Source organism: Pelodiscus sinensis, chromosome 6, assembly GCF_049634645.1.
Source record: "Pelodiscus sinensis isolate JC-2024 chromosome 6, ASM4963464v1, whole genome shotgun sequence".
Classification (NCBI taxonomy): Eukaryota; Metazoa; Chordata; order Testudines; family Trionychidae; genus Pelodiscus; species Pelodiscus sinensis.
The window spans coordinates 15,599,625-15,620,576 of NC_134716.1; the positions used below are offsets into that span (position 1 = coordinate 15,599,625).

Here is a 20,952-nt window from a genome sequence, read left to right on the forward strand (position 1 = left end):
CTTCCTTCCATAATAATCAAACTGTTCACTTTTACACTTTCTTCCCTAAGCCACATGCCAACACTTTTGAACCATTGTGCACACTTTTGACCTACACAAAGCATTATCCTTTTATCTCAACAGCACAAAGCCCTTCAGATTCTCACCCAAACTTTTCATATCCATAGCAGACCACAAATAAAGGCAAAACTTTCTTCTCAGAGACTCTCATACTATATATCCAACTGTATCCTATTATGATATCAATGGAACAAAATGAACACTCCTACTTCTCTTCAAGCACACTCCGCCAGAGTGGTTTCTACTTCTATAGCCTATCTATGGAAGGTTCCAATTGCAGACATTTGTAGAGCTGCCACATAGGCCTCTGAACATACCTTCATAATACACTATTAGTTCTCCCGAGACCAGCTGTTTGACATTGCTCTGGTGAAAGAATGCTGACTTTAGTTTTCTGCCCAATCTGAAGTCCCTTATCTCCTTAATAAATGCTGCTTTACAGTCACCTAAAGTGGACCACCCATAGGGACATCTCTCTTTCGAAGAGAAAGTTACTCACCTGTGCAGTAACTGATGTTCTTCAAGATGAGTGTCTCTGTGGATGCTCACTACCCACTTGCCTCCCCACTATTAAAGAGTCTTTGGTGTGGTCTTGGTTATAGAGAAGGAACTGAGGAGAGGGGGGCATACACACGAGATGTCAAGGCATGGAGGCATGGAAGCCAGACTCACTGACACCCACAGTGGAGCACCCTTAGGGACACTCCTCTTGAAGAATGAGTAACGTCCTTATTTCACAAAACTAATTTAGTGGCCTCAGAATGTGACCACCAACTCTTGCTAGTGTCCACTTTGATAATCAGTAGCCTCCCCAGGAATTGAAATTAGGGGTGGTGTTCGAATTTACAGGGGGAGTGTCAGAGCCGATGAGGGGTGAGACCGTGAGGGTGAAGGTGGTCTGTATGACGCCATAGTTCACAAAACGGGGGGGGGGAGAGGGGGAGTTGGGGAAATCCAGGGGGGTATATACCCTCATAGGGGGGATGTAGGGAAATCCCTGCTGATAATTAATCCTATTTAGGAAAATGAAAGCACACACACATACATGCCCAAATCTTTGTAATTTATTTGTATGTGTGTGTTTTTTGGTAGACTTGATAATAAAAAAGTAATGTACAAGTCTCTATTATTTACTGGACCTAAACACAATAGAAACATAAATAAGGTGCTTTGCATTTTTTTCTTTGGGGGTAAAAGGATATCTTTACAACAATTTTATCCAGACTTTGCTCCTATTCTTGAGCTCAGAGCATGAACCCTCGCTCTTTTGGGAGTTTCCAAGCTTTGCAACAGCCATTGAGTTGCTGGGGTAGTTACAGCAACTGTACATAGTGAGTCTGATCCCAGGCGAGGGAAACACTGATCTCTGCCTTCCATAGCCTTTCAGTGACAGCCCACACTGAGACTGATAAATTGGGAGTTCACTGGCTACCTGCAGAGTCCCAAGTTCCCTAGCCCTGGCCAGGAGGGAGAGGGTAAATTGCCCAGGGGCACACCTAGGTGACTGAATGCTCCAGCTGCTGTACACAGCAGCACCTTGTGTTTCCGGAGTTGCTGCCCAGAGCTCTGAGGAAGCTGCATAGTACAAGGTGCTGATCCATGCTGGCAGCTCCAACACAAGCATTAGGGTGGTGCATTTTGCTGCCTTGGTAACAGTTACTCAAGAGCAACATGTGGACACTGCAGGGAGAATCTTGCTATTTTGTCCTCCCAATCTCTGCCCATGCTTTGGAGGTCACCAAAAAAAAAAAAAAAATCTGCTAGTGGCAGCATTTGACACACACTACCCTATTAGGTTTGTTCCATAGCTTCAGAGCTGTGTAAATTTTTTTTTTAATGTGCAGTTTTAAAATCTTTGGTATACTATTACAACTTTGCTTGCTTCTGTGCTACAGTACAATACCATTAAACCAAAGGAATTGAGACATTTCAAGTGTTTGCAAAATGATGGTATAGTTAATTGAGGGAGCCAATCAACCAGTATTCATCTACAAGGCTGACTAACTGCTTTTTCCCTGTACTCTGAGGTTGGAAAGTGAATTCTTCAGCTGCTTGTCACTCCTCCTCCCCACACTTTACTTTCCTATTTCTTTCAGTTGAATTTAATATTGTAATACGTTGTGGGGGATTGTAAGATTTTTTTTTTTCTTTCCTGGGCATCATGGACGGGGGGGCACAGCAGCTGCAGAGGACACAGGTGTTTCCACAACATCTTTTAGAAGCCTGGAGGCCTTCCAAACAATGATGTTCTGGAAATGTGTTCTCTGAGGGTATGTCTACACAGCACCGTTATTTTGGAATAACTGACACTTCCCTTAATAACAGTGCAGATCTACACTTCAAGCCTTTATTTTGAAATAATGTTGAGCTGGAGGACTTGTCACTCCGATTCATGGTAACCCTCATTTCACAAGTGGTAAAGGAAATTGAAGGAAGCTATTCCTTGTTGTGTGTCACTACGTATGTTGGTAGATGGGGGCAAATATACTGAATACCTCTAACTAGTAATCACATATATTGGATATAGGTAATGCAGTCTAGTTATCTGATGTGAGAACTGAAGTGTGAGGTTTTTTCATTGAGGTGTGGAAATTCTGTAGTTGCTTATACGTCTGTGGTCACCTTATTCTCCTGGATGCAGTTTTCCTTTGGTTTTGTTTAGGAAGCTTAACAGTTTGAAGGTTTATTTTGTTTTAATATGTTTTGCTTCCAGATAGAGGACTTCACCCCGATGTACAGTCCTCACCGGGTGTTTACCTTCCTTCCCACTTTAGGATAGTATGGTGAACTATATCACTTGCGGCGAGGAGTCCTGTGACAGCTTATAGACTAACAGATTTATTGGAGCATAAGCTTTCCTGGGCAAAGACCCACTTCATCAGATGCATCTGATGAAGTGGGTCTTTGCCCAGGAAAGCTTATGCTCCAATAAATCTGTTAGTCTGTAAGCTACCACAGGACTCCTTATCGCTTTTGCAGATTCAGACTAACACGGCTACCCATCTGGTACTATATCACTTGGGACACTGGTACTGTTAGTCACATCAGACATGAACAACACTGTTAATACCAGGTATTTGTTCACTGGTATTCTATTTAGGTTCTTATACTTTACCCATAATCATGACATCAGAGTACCTTCCTCCGATACATTAAGCAGTGTGCCTTGCAGAAGCGCCACTTGCTGCTGCAGCCCAGCACGTGGGTGGGAGGGAGGCAGTTTGGGGGCTGGGCTTGGGTCTCACTGGAGCGGTAGTGGTTAGAAAGGAAACTTTTAACAGGCTTTACCAGGCCATCACCCTTATGCCCGCAGCCAGGAGTGTCAATATGAGTCCAACTCCCAGACTTCTGCTCTTCCTCTCCCCCCTCCCCCTGCAAACTGCAAGGGCAAGCCTGTGCAGATGGAAGGGCATTTACATGCTGTCTGGTGAAGCGAGCCCAAACACTGCCCCAGGTGAGAGCACACGGGAGCAAGAGGCAGGGACCATCAACAAGTGGCTCCAGTGCAGTTGCCATCAAAACAACTTGCTGGTGAAACGCAGTACAAAAAGTCACATGACATCAGTAAAAAGAAAAATTAAAGGTAGGAGAGATCTCCTGCCACCTCGCCCCCCTTTCCTCAGGTGCAGCAGCCCAGAGAGCTTCTGCCCAGCCCAAGGGTACACGTGGTCCCAGGTAGACCGCCAGCCGCTGTGGGATGTGCTGCTGGGCAGCAGTGCTTTCCCTTGGTACTAAGGCTTTATCCGGGCTCCAGTGCATGGAGCTGGCAGTAGCAGGGGTGTGGTGAGACGCTCAGGTTGAGGCAGTGGCTCCTTCCCATGTGTGGTACTTAGGGACGGGACAGTGGCCTCAGGAGCTTTCTCCTTGCCTTGAAGCAAGGCTGGGTGCCTGGGCAGTGGGTGTCACAGATTGGGGGAGGCATCTCCCCCACTCTGCCACCCAAGCCACTCCTGCATCTGGCCACACCTGGGGTTGGAGCCATGCTGGAGGGGAGGGGAGGGAAGGGACCAGGCGGGGCTGCACAGGGAGGATGGGGGAGGCCGCAGGGCCTGCTGGGGGATGGGGAGGCCACGTGGCTGAGGGAGAGATACTGGGATTCAGAGTGATGCATGACATCATACTGTTATCCTGCAGAAAAAGATTTTATATATATATAGAGAGAGAGAGATTATTGTAAGTAAGGTTGCCAAAACAGAAATTTTGTCAAATAGAAGCCAAATGTTACTGATGTAGTGTGGTCTTCCGCAGTTTGCCTAAAATAATACGAAATGGGTTTTACCCACAAAAGCTCATGATTCTATATATTTTTGTTTGTCTGTAAGGTGCCAAAGGACTACTTATTGCTTTTAAAGTTATGGACTAATACAACTGCCCCCCGAGACTTAATGGGTTGCTGAATTAATGATAGCATTTTAGAGCCAGTATTTCAAATATTTTGCAGTTGCTCTCCTAGCTTGCATAGTTTCTACATTTATGCAAGCTAGGTAACAATTACAAAATATTTGAACACTTGGCTCTAAAATGCTATCATTAATTGAACAAAAACACATTGACATCAAACTTTATGTAATATTTTTAAAAGCTTGTCTCTAGTATAGTGCATTAAATTAACTTTTAATTCCAAGACAAGTTATTAACTAGAAAGTATTATAATTTGATAAGCTATTCAAGAATTTTAAGAAGCGCCAAAGGCTGTTTGCAGTATAGCATCATTTGTTTCTTTTTGCTTTATAATATATAGAACACCAAGAAAACAAGGCTTCTGATACATCAGGCTGACATTCAAAGCTCCTTTTGCATTTGTCCAACTTTACTGACATACATTCTGTCATTCCATTTAATCTTATGCCCTTTCTAATGTAAAATGTAATAAAGTGTCTTGGACTTTCCATAAAAGAACATGTCAACCACAGATACTTTGGTAAATTTATTAAAATTAGTTCCTTCATCTGGTTCAGAAATAGCTGCATGATGCTATTTTTAAAAATGAAAATTGCATCTTATGCAAGTTTCTCTTGCTTGAGCAAAATGTGTAAATTTTGCTTGCAGTGTTTAATACTGTATCTAATACTGTATGTAATGAACTATAGGTTTTGTTTATGACTTTGTAATACCAGTTGCCCTCCATGAATTTTTGATTATCTAAATTTTGGACTGGATCCTACAGATAATCCTGAGCATAGTATGTAATGCTGGGTTATTAGTATTTTTAGTACTGATTCTTAATTTATTTTTTTATTAATATTATTTTATTATTACCACAGTGGTTTGTTTTGTGAATTACTAAAGAAAACTTGTTCACTCCAATTGAGTTTCGTATTCAAGAAAATAATATAGTTACTTAAAACTTAGGCCCTGTTTTTTTTTAAGGGCCTCACCTGATTTTTGGTTTTATATTCACAAACGACATGCACAACTGCACCCCAAAATTATGCTCTGACTTCTTTTCAGTGCATATCAAGAAGAATCTATTACAGTGGTTTTCATCCTTTCTGGACTCAAAAACCTTGGCCTGTTGCAACCCAGTAAGTAGCTTTAGTACAAAAAAATCTATCTTATTAAATATTTCTTACCCACAATAGTTAGTATACACTAATGTAATAAATATTAAATACATACACCATGTGTATCTTAGTGGTGGCTCCTGTCTTGCATGGGTATTGTGACCTCCAGCATTGCAGTGCTACTCAGGTTTGACCTAGTCTACCTAGCCCCCAACGACAACAAGGGGGGGACTTAGGCCTAATTTGTGCAAGTAGCTTACAACCTGGCCTGTGCCAGAGTGGCACGGCACTGAGAGATCACAAATTGCAAGCAGCTAAGCCCAACCAGAACTGCATGAGCCACTGTTGTGGGGGTGAGTGCGGGGTAATCTCTGCATGCACACACACATACCTGGGGTTCTGTCCACACCTGCAAGGGCCGGACCTGAGTCCTTCCCCTGCCGCATGCCTCCCATGTGCTGCTGACATATTTTGAAGGCTGAATTTTGGATCATGAGTTGAACAACTTTGGCCTAGTAAATCAGATCTGCCAGGAGTCCAATTCTGTAACATAACAAATGCTGATTCTTTATTTCATCTGTCATCATTGTTGTAGAGAAAAAAAAATTCCTTCCCTGATGAGCATCTAAGCTTCTGTGTATGTATTAATTAATGTAAAACTTGATTCTCTTGTGTGAAATGGAGAAGGAAATCTGGAAAGATTGATGTGGGTAGCCTTTTTATTGTCTTGGAAGGAAGCCTGTAAAGTGAAACTAACTCTTGTAAGTTTCATTTCCTTATTCACTTCAGATGCCTACAAAATTCAAATAAATGTGTGGATCAATTTGTTAATCTTAGACATAGACTGCAAACCCCCAGTGAAAACCACTGAATTAGGTAAACTTCACTTTGCAACTCTGTCAGTGGCAAGCAGCAGAAGATGGAAGATGTTATCATTTCAGGAAAGAGGTTTTTCCAATGTCTGTTTTTAAAAAAAATGTGTAAGATGGATTAGAACGCCACAAAAACAAGCGAGAATGGCAAGGAGACCCAAAGGAAAAAAAGGAAGTAGAGGGGCTAATTTATCAAAATTGGAAAAGTGAGGGAAAAGAATCAGATGAAAAAGGAGGGTAGGTTGAATTTTAAGAGTAGCACTGACTTCTTCACAGAACAAATTTTCTTGATTCTAACTGCTGTCTTTCTAACAGCCAGGAGGCATAGTGAACTCCAAACCTTAGCAGCTACTTATTAGATAAGCTTATATGAAAAATGAGGATATGTGGCCTGCAGCCTCAAAGACAATGCAGTAGGTCTTGTCTATACTTACCTGAAAGGTCAAAGTAAGATATGTAACTCCAGCTATGCTAATTGCGTAGTGGAGTCGATGTACCTTAATTCGACCTTTGGCAGTCATCACGGTGGGAGGTCAACATGAGCAAACGCTCCTGTCGACTTCCCTTACTACTTGTGAATTGAGAGGAGTGTTGGCATCGATGGGGTCGCTCTCAGCATTCGACTTAGCAAGTCTAGACCAACTAAATTGAACTCCGGAAGATCATCCACTGCAACATTGATCTTCCCAGTAGTGAAGATATGGCCTTAGTTTTAAATCTAGCATTTCCCCTTCTCTCCAAACCTGGAGGATATGCTAAGGTTTTCCCCAGATTTGTAGCAGCTTTTGACTGTTTGTCTCTTGTTTTACATTGGTGTAAATTAAGGATGACTGAATTTGGCCCACTGTCTTTGTATAGGAAACTTGTATTAATATTATGAAAATAAACCAAATATGAATTGACCTGCCACTACTTGGCCACAAGATGGTGTATAACACCTACTTATTAAAATCCAGCTGGTGAAGTTTCATGAGCAATCCTGTCAACCCAACCTACTTGGATCAAATACAATGTGATGTAAAAGATTGCCTGTGGGACCCCACATTTTTTGACAGCAGGTGATCTTTGTTGCAGGTATGCAACATGGGCTTTTTTGGTTTTTGGGGGTTTTTTTGGTTTTTTGTTTTTTGGGTTTTTTTTTTTTTAACTAAAACAGTTAATATTATTTAGACTACTTCAGCTGTTTTAGTACCAGTGTATAAAATATAAGCCGGGGCACATTCTGCAGCACGTTTTGCTACATGATTTCCAATTTACAGAAAAAGGTTTATTTGTTTGGTTTTTGGTTAGGTAAAAAGTAATGTAGTGATTTTCCACTCCTTGTACTTAAAGCAAACTGTATGGTTAAAAATAAGGGCTGCTGCCAAAGGCTTGATTCTGATTTCTGAATGAAATTTGGTTTTAAGATTCAGAGCAGCAGGAACTTTATTACTTCAGAGGTGGCATCTTTCCTCTTGGAAACTATTTGATTGTGTCAGAGCTGACCCTGCTGTTTGCCAAGGAGCAACACTGCTGTCAGCAATGGAAATTGACAGTCAGTTACTCTCGTTGGCAAGAGGGAAGAGTGCAAGATTTTGGGTTTTATTTCTGAGGCTGGGGTAGGAAGGATGGAAAGTCTGAGAACCTACTTACAATGTTTAAAAGATCACATTAAAGCAAAATTAATTTTCTCTTAGAATTTCTGGTTTTAGATTTAGCACCTAAGAGATAATCCAGCCTGAACGGTCTTCCAGAGATGAGCAAAAGTAATTCTGTGGGGAAACATTTGGGTGGTTCTTAAAACAAGAAAGACTCATGTAAACAAGCTTCCTGTTCAACATAACTCTTTCCCCTAGAATCATAGAATCATAGGGCTGAAAGAGACATCAGGAGGTCATCGAGTCCAACCCCCTGCCCAAAGCAGGGACAACTGCAACTAAATCATACCAGCCAGGGCTTTGTCAAGTCGGGACGTAAAAACTTCCAGGGATGGAAATTCCACCATCTCCCTAGGTAACCCATTCCAGTGCTTCACTACGCTCCTAGTGAAATATTTGTTCCTAATATCCAACCTAGATCTCCCCCACTGCATCTTGAGATCATTGCTCCTTGTTCTGCCATCCATCACTACTGAGAACAGCCTCTCTTTGTCCCCTTGGGTATCTCCCTTCAGGAAGTTGAAGGCAGCTATCAGATCCCCCCCTGACTCTTCTCTTCTGAAGACTAATTAAGCCCAAATCCCTCAGCTTCTCCTCGTATGTCATGTGGTCTAGCCCCCTAATCATTTTTATTGTCCTCCGCGGCACCCTCTCCAATGCGTCCACATCCTTTCTATAATGGGGGCCCCAGATCTAGAGACCTTTTGGACTCTTTTTCTTCTTATCTTCGCCATGTCTACCACCCAACTGCTGGAAATGGAGAGCCCAATAGAATTAATACTTTGAGATCTGGAATAACATTTTAGACCAAATACAGGAGTGTAGAGAAGCAGATTTTTGGGGGAAAAAACATCCCAGATAGTGGAAGGAAGCATGTGATCCTCACCTTGTGTCCCTCTAGATACAAGTTAAGTCAAGGTGAATGTGCCAGACTTGCAGTTTTTTGCATAACAATTGCAACTGTGTGTGCAAATGTCCAGTCACTTTCCTAAGCATTTGTTTGTACAATTGTGGTAACTATATGGATATCTTTATGTGCAAACTTGTGGAAGAAATGGAAGGCCAATCAGAATTGATTACTGTGTCTAGTACTACAAGGAGAAGCAGCAGTCAAAATGGGTGTATCTTCTTAAATGTGGAAGCAAATTTGGATTAAACACATCATAGTTATTTAATAGAAAAACAGGTCTGTGGCCAACTTAAGAAAAAAACTTGTTTAAGGCAATAGTTTAAAAACAACTAAATGAGTTTTGAAACTGTGAAATTAGGATATGATAAAATCCCTGATTTAATATCTACAAGCAGGTTGGATGCTTTGATTACATGTTCATGTAATACATACTACACAAACTTTAGACTTAAAGAAAATAGTTGAGGTATGAAATTGGGTAGATGAATATAAAATAATTCTACTGTCAACATTCTTATTAAACTTAACAATTGGCTCCTCTCATGATTTCAGGATCTTGCTGTGAGCAGTGTCTGCCCTTTTCAGGCGCATCTTACAATCTCTCATTTATACTTCCCTGTTTTTTATAAATAATGTAATTTGAAAATTGTAGGTAGATAGCAGGCCAAATACATGTATTTCCATGGCGCTCAGTCTATTTTTTATGTTTGCTGTTGTGCAACATAAAGTAATTCCAGGCTTGAAACCGTAGAGGAGGAGGATATAGGTATCTTAGAATTAAAAAAGGTTAATATTTTAAAGTAGGGAAAATAGATATTAAGAATAGGTTAGTAGTCTGCTTGAATTTGCTTTTAAAAAGCATTACTCCAGTGGTAATATTAGTTTCTGGTTAGAATAAAAGTAGCTACTTAATTCCAAAAGTAAATAGCCCTTGAATGTATCAGAGGGGTAGCTGTGTTAGTCTGGATCTGCAGAAATCTGCAGAAAATGACAAGGAATCCTGTGGAACCTTATAGACTAACAGTTGTATTAGAGCAGGCATGTCCAAAGTCCGGCCCGCGGGCCAATTGTGGCCCGTGTTCCGGTTTAATACGGCCCCACAGGTAATTTGGCAATATCTATTTTTTAAGGCCCCCAACGAATCCATATGTATTGAGATGAATACATTGTAAAATCTCAGTTAATGTCAGTTGGTCTAAATCAGTTATAAATATATTTGGACACAACATGTATACTTGGAATTATGTTCCTGTTCATATTTTTTGAACTTAAAAGTTGACAGACAACCTTTATTACCAATAATATGTAATGTACTTTACAATGTTCCTGACATATATTTCAGCTTCCTGGATTTTTTTTTTCATCTGGCCTTCAGATATGAAAGGCAGAGTGATTTAACACCTGTTTAGATTTGTCATCCATGTGACGAAATGAAAAGTATGCCGTTTGCAATAAACTTTGCATAAAATAGTTAATTTGCATTTAATTTTAATGGTTCAAAGAATGTCAGGCAAAATGGTCGGCCCTCACGCATGTTCACTTCATCAAATCTGGCCCTCTTTGAAAAAAGTTTGGACACCCCTGTATTAGAGCATGCTTCTGACAGTGGGTCTTTGCCCACGAAAGCTTATGCTCCAATACATCTGTTAGTCTATAAGGTACCACAGGACTCCTTGTCGTTTTAGCCCTCGAATGCAACTGAAACTGTAGATTTTCTAAATTCCTGCCTGTATGACAATTTATTCTTCATTTTGAAAATATTGGGAAGATGCTACAGTTATTATTCATTTGTAGAACCAGTGCAATGAAGATAATTAACTTTGATTTTGTAAATCACTGAGGAAAGCAGAAAAATACCATAGTATTTAAAGTGCTTAAAATAGTTATAAAAGTATATGTAATCTCAAATTGGTAGTTTCAATACAAAACCAGTTTTCCACAGATACTATGCACTAATATAAAGGAAATGTTTCTTTAAAAGAGGCTTCTTTATTATGTAAAGTGTACAAATTAAAATGTGTTCTGGTTTGTTTCCAGACAAGACAACAATGTAGACTCTACTTCTTCTCTGAGAGAAGACAGCAAACTGGAAAGTCTTGAGTCAAAACAAGGTATGTTTTAGAGAAAACTGAAGTCTTGTGTTGTTGGTTGTGATCAGTTTGACACAATCAATCAGTCACCTGAATTGTCACCTGAATCAGTCAGCCAGTGATTGTTACCTGAATACTTTAACTGGTAATAATAATCATAGTGATGCATCCTCAATTAAATCAAATGCTCCAGGATATCTGTGTAATCTAGATCATATAGAAATGAAGCAATATTAATCACTTTTTTTAAAGAACAAAATAAAAAACAAAATCCAAAACATAGACTTAATTTTCAGGAGTGCTGAGCAATCAAAGTTCCCATTGACGCTCTAGTAGGAGCAGAGAGTGTTCTTTGGAATGACATGGGAGCATTTGTTACTTTTTATGCTGAAATATTAAGATTAAAAATACCCTTCATTTTTGCACCCATTGTGATAGGAAGTGGCAGAATAGAGGTTGGTGGGTATTTTATATAATTAGACCCTATTAATACTGGGTCAGTAGACCAGGATCATCTTGAGATCCTTCCTGCTGCTTCCTTGGGCTCCATAGGAAAAATAAATTAAAAGATTTTGGGGGAATGTTTTTTTTATCATTAAGTTCATGATGTCTTTTCTCTTTGCCAGTCAGATACGTTCAGTATGATGACCATTTGCAGCAGCAAGAGATTAGGTAACTCTGTTATATAAGCAACTTGCTTTTCCTAATTCCTCCAGAACATCAAGTCCTAATAACATAATAGTAGCTATACTGAAGTAGACTATAAGTCCAGTGATAATTAGTTTAGTGAACTGACAAAGTTAGTCAGTAGGCAGTTGTCAGTACAAGCAAGTCTTCAGTACCTTAAATGAAAAACAAGTAGCTATAACAATAATAAAAAAACCCTTTAAAAACAAACCCCAAAACTGCCTGAGCCTAGGGTACATGCAGTTCTCAGTACCTGAATGTGGAGCCCTGTCTTCCTCTAGGCATTTTTCTCCTTGCTCCCCTACAGATATTGTTAAAGCCTCTTCCCCGAACCTATGCCTGCTGGAAAGAGAAAGGATTTTACTTTCAAAATAAGCAACTCAGAGGATCAGCAACCCTGTGTCCTATCCCTCTCCTGCCTCTCTGAGTTCTGCAAGACTGGACCTCCTTTGTAGCTAGGTGAGCACTACTGTTCTGTAGGAGGACAGTTTAATAACTCAGTTGAGGGAGTAGGGAGTGCAGTAGAGGGGAACCAAGACTGCAGACCCTCCTGCTTTCCTGCTTTTACAGCGAAATGGGAACTTTTATCATCTCCCTCTCTGTTTGAATATAAATCATTTTAAATGCTGATCACCATCTTTAGATTCTTTCAGACTCCTTTTTCTTGATGCTGATGTGACCATAGTACTTTTTGTTGGCATTCTATCACTTGATGTATTTCCTTTATAACTTGCTGCCAAAGAACTGTTCATAATTTAATATTTCCAGTCAGTTCTTATACATGTTTCATTTGCCTCATTGCTGAAGGAGTTGAGCTTCTCCATAATAATGCTAATCTAGCTCTGTTTAATTCAGTTTAATTCACTTATAGTCAGTATTGCCAAAAGTGCTGCTTGCTTGCAGATTTAAATTACATGTAGGAAAGGTCTGCATTGTACATATCTCTTGAAAGGCAGAGATTTGCAGTCTTATCTAAAAGCAAGATATTTCTGTACACCAAGTGCAAACTGAGAAATACTTTTGATGTTCCAAATTTTAAGAGTAGATTTACAAACAAATAGGCCAGGATGTGGCATGATCACACCAATATTGAAGCTTTTGGTGATCAAATGGGAACAGGTGAGCCTTTTTTTATTTGTCTACTGGAAAGGGACAGAAACAGCTTTTTATTCTGGCAGTTCTAGTGTCTCTCTTTTTAAAAAACAGAACTGTACCAGGTTAAGCATTCATGTACTGATGTGATAGGCACTGTGTGCTTTTGATTCCGTGGTATATGTTGGCAGCTGCTTTTAACTCGCATCAGCTCCCGTTTTAGTTCAGTTATTTCACAAACATTTTGTAACGACTGCCAGTATTATTTTATATATGTGACACTAGAATTATCACTGCATCTATCTCAGCCTGTTTGTTTTATTCAGACTCACTACATATAGTAATGTTAGAAATAACTTTTTCAATCAGTAAATGCATCAGAGTCTCATAAACTGTATTCCTCTTATGAGGAGCCAATATTATTTGCTTCCTGCAACTTTTATTTCACAATACCGAGTCCTATATCAACAGCTTTTGCAAATGATTTATTTATTTGAAATAGCCATTGAGAGGAATTAAATGGAAAGAGAACGTAGTGTAAAAAAAAGCTGCAAAATTGTTTAGAGCAGGATGCCATGACTTTGTGAGAAACACTTTAAACATTGCTTATTGCATTGTATAGAGTGACCTCGGAATTGACAGATTTCCTGCAGACTTCTTCCACTCTTTCTGTGCTATCTCAGGGAATTGATGACTGCTGCAGGTGATTGCTTCATTGTCCTTTTTTATGACTTTATCAACCACGGTATCATGATGGCTTTGGGCAATGACAGCAGTTGCTTCTCAAGATGTTAGCTTTAAAGAGCTTTTGAGAATATGGGCATAAATTGTAAAATATAACTTAGTAATAATTCTTTCATACTGAATCCTGTGATGCTACAGGAAAGAGAAAAGGTAGGAAACAAAGGGGACTAAGTAGAAGTGAGTAAAATATGGTTAAAAAGGAATTGTGTGCTAAAATGAATTTCACAACTGTAGCTGAAGGAATAAGTACAAGTTATCAAAATGAAAAAGATAATGAGAAAAATGCCATCTGAGACTTTTATGACTGTGTAAAATTACAGCTGCAAAGGAGGAAAATGAAGCTCATTGGCTAATTAAACAACATTTGTAGGCCAATGGGGTTATGTGATTATTGTGCATTGTGCTGCCATGGAAACTCCTAATTCTGGATAGAATCCAGGGTGGCCTATGCCTTTTGAACACTGCGCAGGTCCCTATACTGTACAGATAATGCAACAGGAATGAACGACTGAGTTTATCAATAGGTCCCCTCACCCCTTTTGATCAGTTTCAAAGGAAAGTTAGTTTCTCTTTGGCAGTAACGATGAGCACTTCTGCATTTTGAATGAGGCTCCTCAAATACAGTTTGTTTTCTTGCCCCATGGAAGTACTGTCCTTTTGAACAGGGTTTTAAGTAAATATTAGCTGATTCCTTGTAGCAAGAGAGAAGAATTTCCATTCCTTAATCTTAATTATGCGCATTTCTTATGGCCTTTTTGGGACATTAAAGTTGGTAAAATTTTGTTTAGCATCCACTCATCCCTTTCTGTAAGCAGGGAGACAAGGAGAGAAACTTTCATCTGAATCAGTGCCAGTTTTTAGTGTGAAGGCATTTAGACACAGGGCAAAGTACCCTAAACACATCACTTCTTCAGTGTTGGACACTTTAGTAGGGGACTGAAGGGCCTTGTATATCTGAGCTTACTGCAGATTCCTCCATGTGATGTTGAGGATTAGACTAAGAAGTTTCACAGACAAAAATCTTGAATATCAACGTGATCAATTATGCTAACTAACCTCCAGAAACAAAAGTTTATGGCGATTTAACCAATTTTCCCATATCTGACTAAATTTATGATTATCTTTATCTTGGAAATGTGTGACTGTGTACACTTTACACATCATATGCCCTTTAACCTGTCTGTTAGCTGATGTTACAAATCAAGGATTGCACAGGTGGAGTACCTGTCAGTTCAGGAAAGCATCCCTATTTTGGACAGCATTTAAGTTCTGAGTAGGGACTTTTGTGCTCTCTTAAATATCGGCCTAAGATCCAGAATTGAGGATGTGTATATTTCTTACAAACTATTTATCAACACGTCTCCACTCAGGTACATTTTCATTATGGAAGTCTTATCTTCCAGTGTTTGATTTAGTGTATCTATACTAGACCCTCTAAATTAAATGCTGAGGGTGCCCTATCAGTGCTGTTACTCCTACTCCTTGCAAGGAGTAAAGGAAGTCACAAGGAGCGTTTCACTCATTTTAAGGCAAGAGTGGGGAACCTCAGGTCTGGGGGCTGGTTAGGCCCCGAGGCTCAGCCCCCCTCCCCAGTATTTGGGAGTCCATGCTGGTATTTCACCTCTGTCTCCCTCCCTCCTTTCCTCCTCCTGCTGCCACCTGTGGGCTGGAACCCCACATAGACTACGGGTGGGCCCCCATAGACTATGGTGCAAGAGGAATGTGGGGAGTGTATTTCTCCTCCTCAGTTGCGGGGTACAGTGAGGGTTTTTTTCCCTGCTTCTCACGTGTGTGCAGCCCCCGAGTGACTTTTCTGTGGGTCTCTGGCCCCTGATCCAAAAAGAGTTCCTCACCCCTGCAAGCTATATTGATTATAGCTATGTTTTTTACATAACTGGAATTGCGTACCTTTAAGCTGATTGTCCCCTGAAGCATGGACCTGGCCTCAGGGTTAAGTTTTTATTTAGAGTAAATAAAACCCAGCTGGCTATCTTAAAAATGCCTCCAGTGGTTATAAAACAACTTACAGAAATGTTTTTGTTGACCAGATAGTTGGATGAAACGGCATTCCTCCTTTTTAAAGCAAGAAAAGTGAATTTATTATGTGTCTTTCTTAGTGTTCCATATTGATTTTTTTACCCCCTCAGGATAAGTTTTGTCGTAAAAGTCAAGAAAAGTATGAAGAAAAAGATTTTCCTTCTTTGCTCATAAGCAAACATGCACACACGCCAAAAGGCATTCTTCTAAGAGTTTCATAGAAGAGGTAGAGTTTTCTGAAGCATTTAATTTTTCTTTTTAAGTGAAGATCTCTGGCAAAATTTCTTGCTTAAACTTACTTTGGAACCAGAATATTTTAATTTCAGCTTTCCATATCCTACCTACTAATCTTCACCCAGAATTTCCATAAATGAAAGAAATTCTGTGCAAAGCTCAAAGGCGGGGAATATGGTCCATTATGGGTATGGAGAAGTTTTTCCATTCTCCCTTTTGTTTTCCAGAAATGTACGTCAATCATATAGTTGCATTCTTGTGATATGCTGTACAATCAAAGGCACTGAAATATGAACAAGCACATCTAAAGGCAGACTTCTAAAATTCCTTTTAGAAGATGCTTACTTTGCTGTTACTCAGAGGGACTGAGAATGGTTCACTAAAACACATGCTCTTAAGGGATTTGTCATTAGTAGTTAGAATGATTAGCAAAATCCTTTCTGTAGGTTTTGCAACAATACTAAAGCAGGAAGTCAGGGTTTGATGCCTTTAACTAACTGTACTTGTATCTGGGATTTTCCTCAAGATGCTCACATTTAATATTTTAAACTACATTATAAATGTATTCTTTATAATCTGAACTTTAGTAAAACTCAGATTGACTGGTGTCCAAGAACAATTCACAGAGGAAGTACTGCCTTGGTTTCCAGTGTATCAGTGGCTTTGTTGTTGATGAGCAATACTGGCAGATCAATAATGTTTCCAAGCCTTGGAGATTTTGAGATTCAGGTGTTAAAGGAACAGATGGAGAAAATTAGTAATTCTTAGTAGGAATATTGAAAGGAAATTTTTTTAAAGCAGTTGCCACAAAAGTTAATTAAAAAAGGGTGTGTTTTTTTTTTTTTAAAGGAAAATCACTAAGCATTATTAACGTCTCAGAGAGGTAGCCGTGTTAATCTGGAACTTTAAAAAAACTTTAAAAAATGAGTGATACTGTAACACCTTACAGACTAACAAAAAAAATGTATATAGTATCATGAGTTTTAGTGGGAACAACCCACTTTTTCAGATGATTGGAGCAAGAGGCACAGGTTTTCTGTGCCCCTCTCTCTGCCTCTTGCTCTACTAATCTGAAGTAGTGGGTTGTGCCCATGAAAGCTCATGATACTATATATACCTTTTGCTTTGTATCTTCAGTGCACAGTGGAAAGTTATTCAAATACATTTCTTTAAATCTGTAATTTCATTTTTAAGATTATTTATGAATTATCAGGTGACACTGTCTTATCTATTGCGGTGTTTCTCAATCAGTGGTACGAGTACTTGAGAGAAGTCTGGGGAGTACATCAAAACAACTGAAATTTGGAGAAAACTGAGGGGTTTTTTTCAGTTTTACAATGCTTTATTATTTTTGTACTTTTAACACCCAAAAATTTCATCGCCTACCTGGCTACAATTAATTTGTTAAACAAATGTGTTGCAATGGTAGAAAAAAAGTGTGTGTCTAAAAACTGTAGGTACTGGGGGTACTTATATCTTTTAAGGGGTACTTTAAAAAAAAAAGGTTGAGAAACACTAGGCACCATTATAAACCCTTGGAATCAGTAATTTTGCTGCAATAAATTACTATATTTATTTCAAGCAATAAGTAATATTATCCAAGTGTATCCAAAGATTTAAAAAATAATGCCCAAGCATCAAGTAATTGTGGAGCCAAAGTGTCAAGAGGAACGGTATTTCTTTCTTTACAGAGAAGTTGCAAGTATTGGTAATGGAGCTTTTTGCCAGTTTTACTTTCTGTCCTTTTTCCAGTTAAACTCTTCCAAGAAACCTCTGCTTTTAATGAAAAAAAATCACCAGCATTTCTCTTGTAACTTTACTGAGCTGACACAAATGCATCTCAAATACTTCACATAAAGATGTAGATAATTAATGTATGACTTTTTTGCATGTTCATAGATTATCATATTTTCCTTTGTTGTAAATTATAAAATAATAAAAGTATTTTTAAACTGCACTATGAGAATTTCTAAAATAGTAAACTGTAATAATCAAAGTATTTTTAAACTGCACTATGAGAATTTCTAAAATAGTAAACTGTAATCAATCTCAGAAATTCCCCACATAAGTTTTCATTTTGTAATGCAGGAGCTTCATTGGGATATAAAACCTTATGACATTTTTAATTAGGAAAATAGATCATGTAACTCCATATGATGGAATAAATTTTTCAGGCACTGCTGCTTTGGTATATTACATGTTTTTTTTCTAAATTGGAATAAAAATGTGTTAAAACTTGTCTAAATTAGATCTGTCTTAAAAGTTGGGGGAGGGAAAAGAAAAAGGAATACTTAATTTATAATGTTTTTTGCCATATTCTGAATCTGTGAAGAGAAACGTTTATATGCAGAGGCAGTTTTTAAGAGGAAAGGGAAATTTTTGTTCAGCTCCCTGCACTACCCTGATTATTTGTTGTTTGTGTTACAGGCAAAGGAGAAGATAGCGATGTCCTCAGCATAAATGCAGATGCATATGATAGCGACATAGAAGGTCCGTGCAATGAAGAGGAGAGTTCAGATGTGCCAGAAAATGCTGTCAAAAGTGGAACTGGTCAGATAGATGACCTTCAGAAGGATATTGAGAAAAGCGTGAATGAGATACTAGGGTTGGCAGAATCCAGCCCAAAGCAGTCTAAAGAAGAAACTTTGGCGGTTCCTCCGTCAGAAGATGTTCAGCCATCAGCACAGCAGCTGGAGCTCCTAGAGCTTGAGATGAGAGCCAGGGCTATTAAGGCCTTGATGAAGGCTGGTGATGTAAAAAAATAGCCCTGAGGCTGCTTAGTTTTATTTTTTATATATATTTTGAAGGGTCTGGTGTCAGTTCTCTTCTGTACTAAAATGTATTTGGATTGGGCATGACATTCCTCATTCAAACCCTTTTGCGTATTGTGACCTGTGGCTTAAATTGTTGATAGCTGGTTTTCAGTGCCTTTTGGCATGCTGCTTCTGTGACTTACACAAATGGATTGGTTTGACACTGCACTAGATCAATGTCTCTTTATGCTGGGTTATCACTTGACATGAATCGGGAAGAAGTCATAGATTGTGTAGATCCTTGCACCTTTAACAAAGGTTGAACAAACACTGTAGGGTCTTCATAATTCCTGTAGTTAGTAGTTAAAATGCTAAACTTGTTTGGGTTTTTTTTCCTCCAGAATTTAACCAATTTAAGTAACTTGATTTGCATGTGCTTTAAAAGGTACTATTTTGAAGAGGTCTTCTGTGACATGACAGTGCTCATATCTGCTTGCAACACTGTGATATGATTTGAGATGTTTATTTCTCATTGGGGAACAGCTTTTAGGAATATAAATGAACTAGTTAAAATTGAATGACAATGTATATTGGGAGATTAAAAGCATGCTTAATTTTTAGAGAGTTAAAATTGCTAAAGAGAATTTTTTTCTGTAAGCAATCTAAGTCAATTATTGTTAGAGAAAGTAATTCCAGTGGCAAACTATGCTAGTAAGTGTTTTATACTGCTGGTCATTTTATTTTGCTAGTCTCCTTCCATGATTATTTTATCATGTACATCTCAGCTGAAAACAGGAAAATGAATGCTTTGTTTTCTCGCTGAGATTTTTTTGTTAATTTAGCATATCATCTTGTGAGATTGAATAATGCAGCAAATCAGAAACAGTTTAAAAAATTTGATTTAGAGCTCAAGTTTTTTATATTTAACTGATTTAATCTTTTCAGATTCCCCTGTAAATAGCTTTGTAGAAAGACAGTCTAATTTATTTTTATGCATTTTTGTAAGGATTCAAAAATCATAAACTCATTCTTCATTTTAAGGATGTTACTTTATAAATTGCTTTTATACAACTTCTTTTGCTATTGTTTGGTAACTGCAACAAAATAATTTTGACTGTTTAGAAGTGGTGCTATTTTTATAATTGGAAGTATATATTAAAAACCTTTTGATTTTGTTACATTTCAGGCGTGAGTCTAATTCTTGTTAAATAAAAGGTTCATTACATGTTACTGTATTGAATTTTCTGTTTTTCTTATGCAAATAAGCAAATGATTTATTAAATAGTAAGAAAATAAACTAGTATCTCCCATATCCTGTATTTTAAACATTTTTCATTATTTACATTTGCAGGCCTTGTTTTAGCAATACACAATACCCAAAATGCTCTTAAGAGACTTGAAAGAGCTTCCTGAAGTTGGTAAATGTGTGGCCATTGCCTTTGGTAGCAGGTTCTTTTTGTGTCATCTTTTTGTGGCCAATGCAAGATGGCCAGAGAGGGAGAACAGAACAGACAATCATCAAGTTATTCATCTCCTGTCACCCACTTCCAACCTCTGACAAATAGAGGCTAAGGGTATAATTCCTACTCAGCTTGGCTAATAGCATTAATGGACCCATCCTCCATGAATTTACTTAGTTCTTTTTTGACCCCTCTTAAAAGTTCTGGTCTTCACATCTGGCAAAGAGGTTGACTGTGCTCTGTGTGAAGAAATACTTTCTTTTGTTTGTTTTAAACCTGCTGCCTATTAATTTCATTTGGCAATCCCTAGTTCTTGTGTTATGCGAACAAGTAAACAACTTTTCCTTATTTACTTTCTCCAAACCAGTCATGATTTTATAGACTTCTATCATATTCCCCCTTAGTCTCTGCTTTTCTAAGCTGAAAAGTCCCTGTCTTTTTAATCTCTTCATTAGCACCTGTTCCAAACCACTAATAATTTTTGTTGCCTTTTTCTGAACTTTTTCCAGCGCTGAGAGGGTTTTTTTGGGGGGGCGGGGAGGAGGGAGGGTTGAGATGAGGTGACCACATCTGCAAATTTGGCCACCTCACTGTTTATCCCGTTCTCCAGATCATTTATAAATATGTTGAATAGGATTGGTCTCAGTATGGACCCGTGAGGGGACACCACTAGTTACCTCTCTCCATTCTGAAAACTGACCCTTTGTTTCTTAACCTTTGTTTCCAGTCTTTTAACCCATTATCAATACATGAGAGGACATCTCTTATCCCATAACAACTTACTTAAGAGCCTTTGGTAAGTGACCTTGTCAAACGTTTTCTGGAAATCTTAAGTACACTATATCCACTGGATCCCCCTTATCCACATGCTT

The 20,952-nt window shown here is 38.6% G+C and overlaps 1 protein-coding gene across 1 annotated transcript in view; it reads left to right on the forward strand.

Moving 5' to 3' along the window:
- The window catches only part of CAAP1 (caspase activity and apoptosis inhibitor 1), a 34,632-nt gene extending 14,832 nt beyond the window's left edge, over positions 1 to 19,800 (forward strand). The window contains exons 5-6 of the mRNA XM_075931466.1: positions 11,021 to 11,094; positions 18,295 to 19,800. Of these exons, the coding sequence (XP_075787581.1) occupies positions 11,021 to 11,094; positions 18,295 to 18,632 (412 nt within the window). The 3' untranslated portion in view covers positions 18,633 to 19,800. The remainder of the gene's footprint in view (positions 1 to 11,020; positions 11,095 to 18,294) is intronic.
- Positions 19,801 to 20,952: the final 1,152 nt, after the last annotated feature.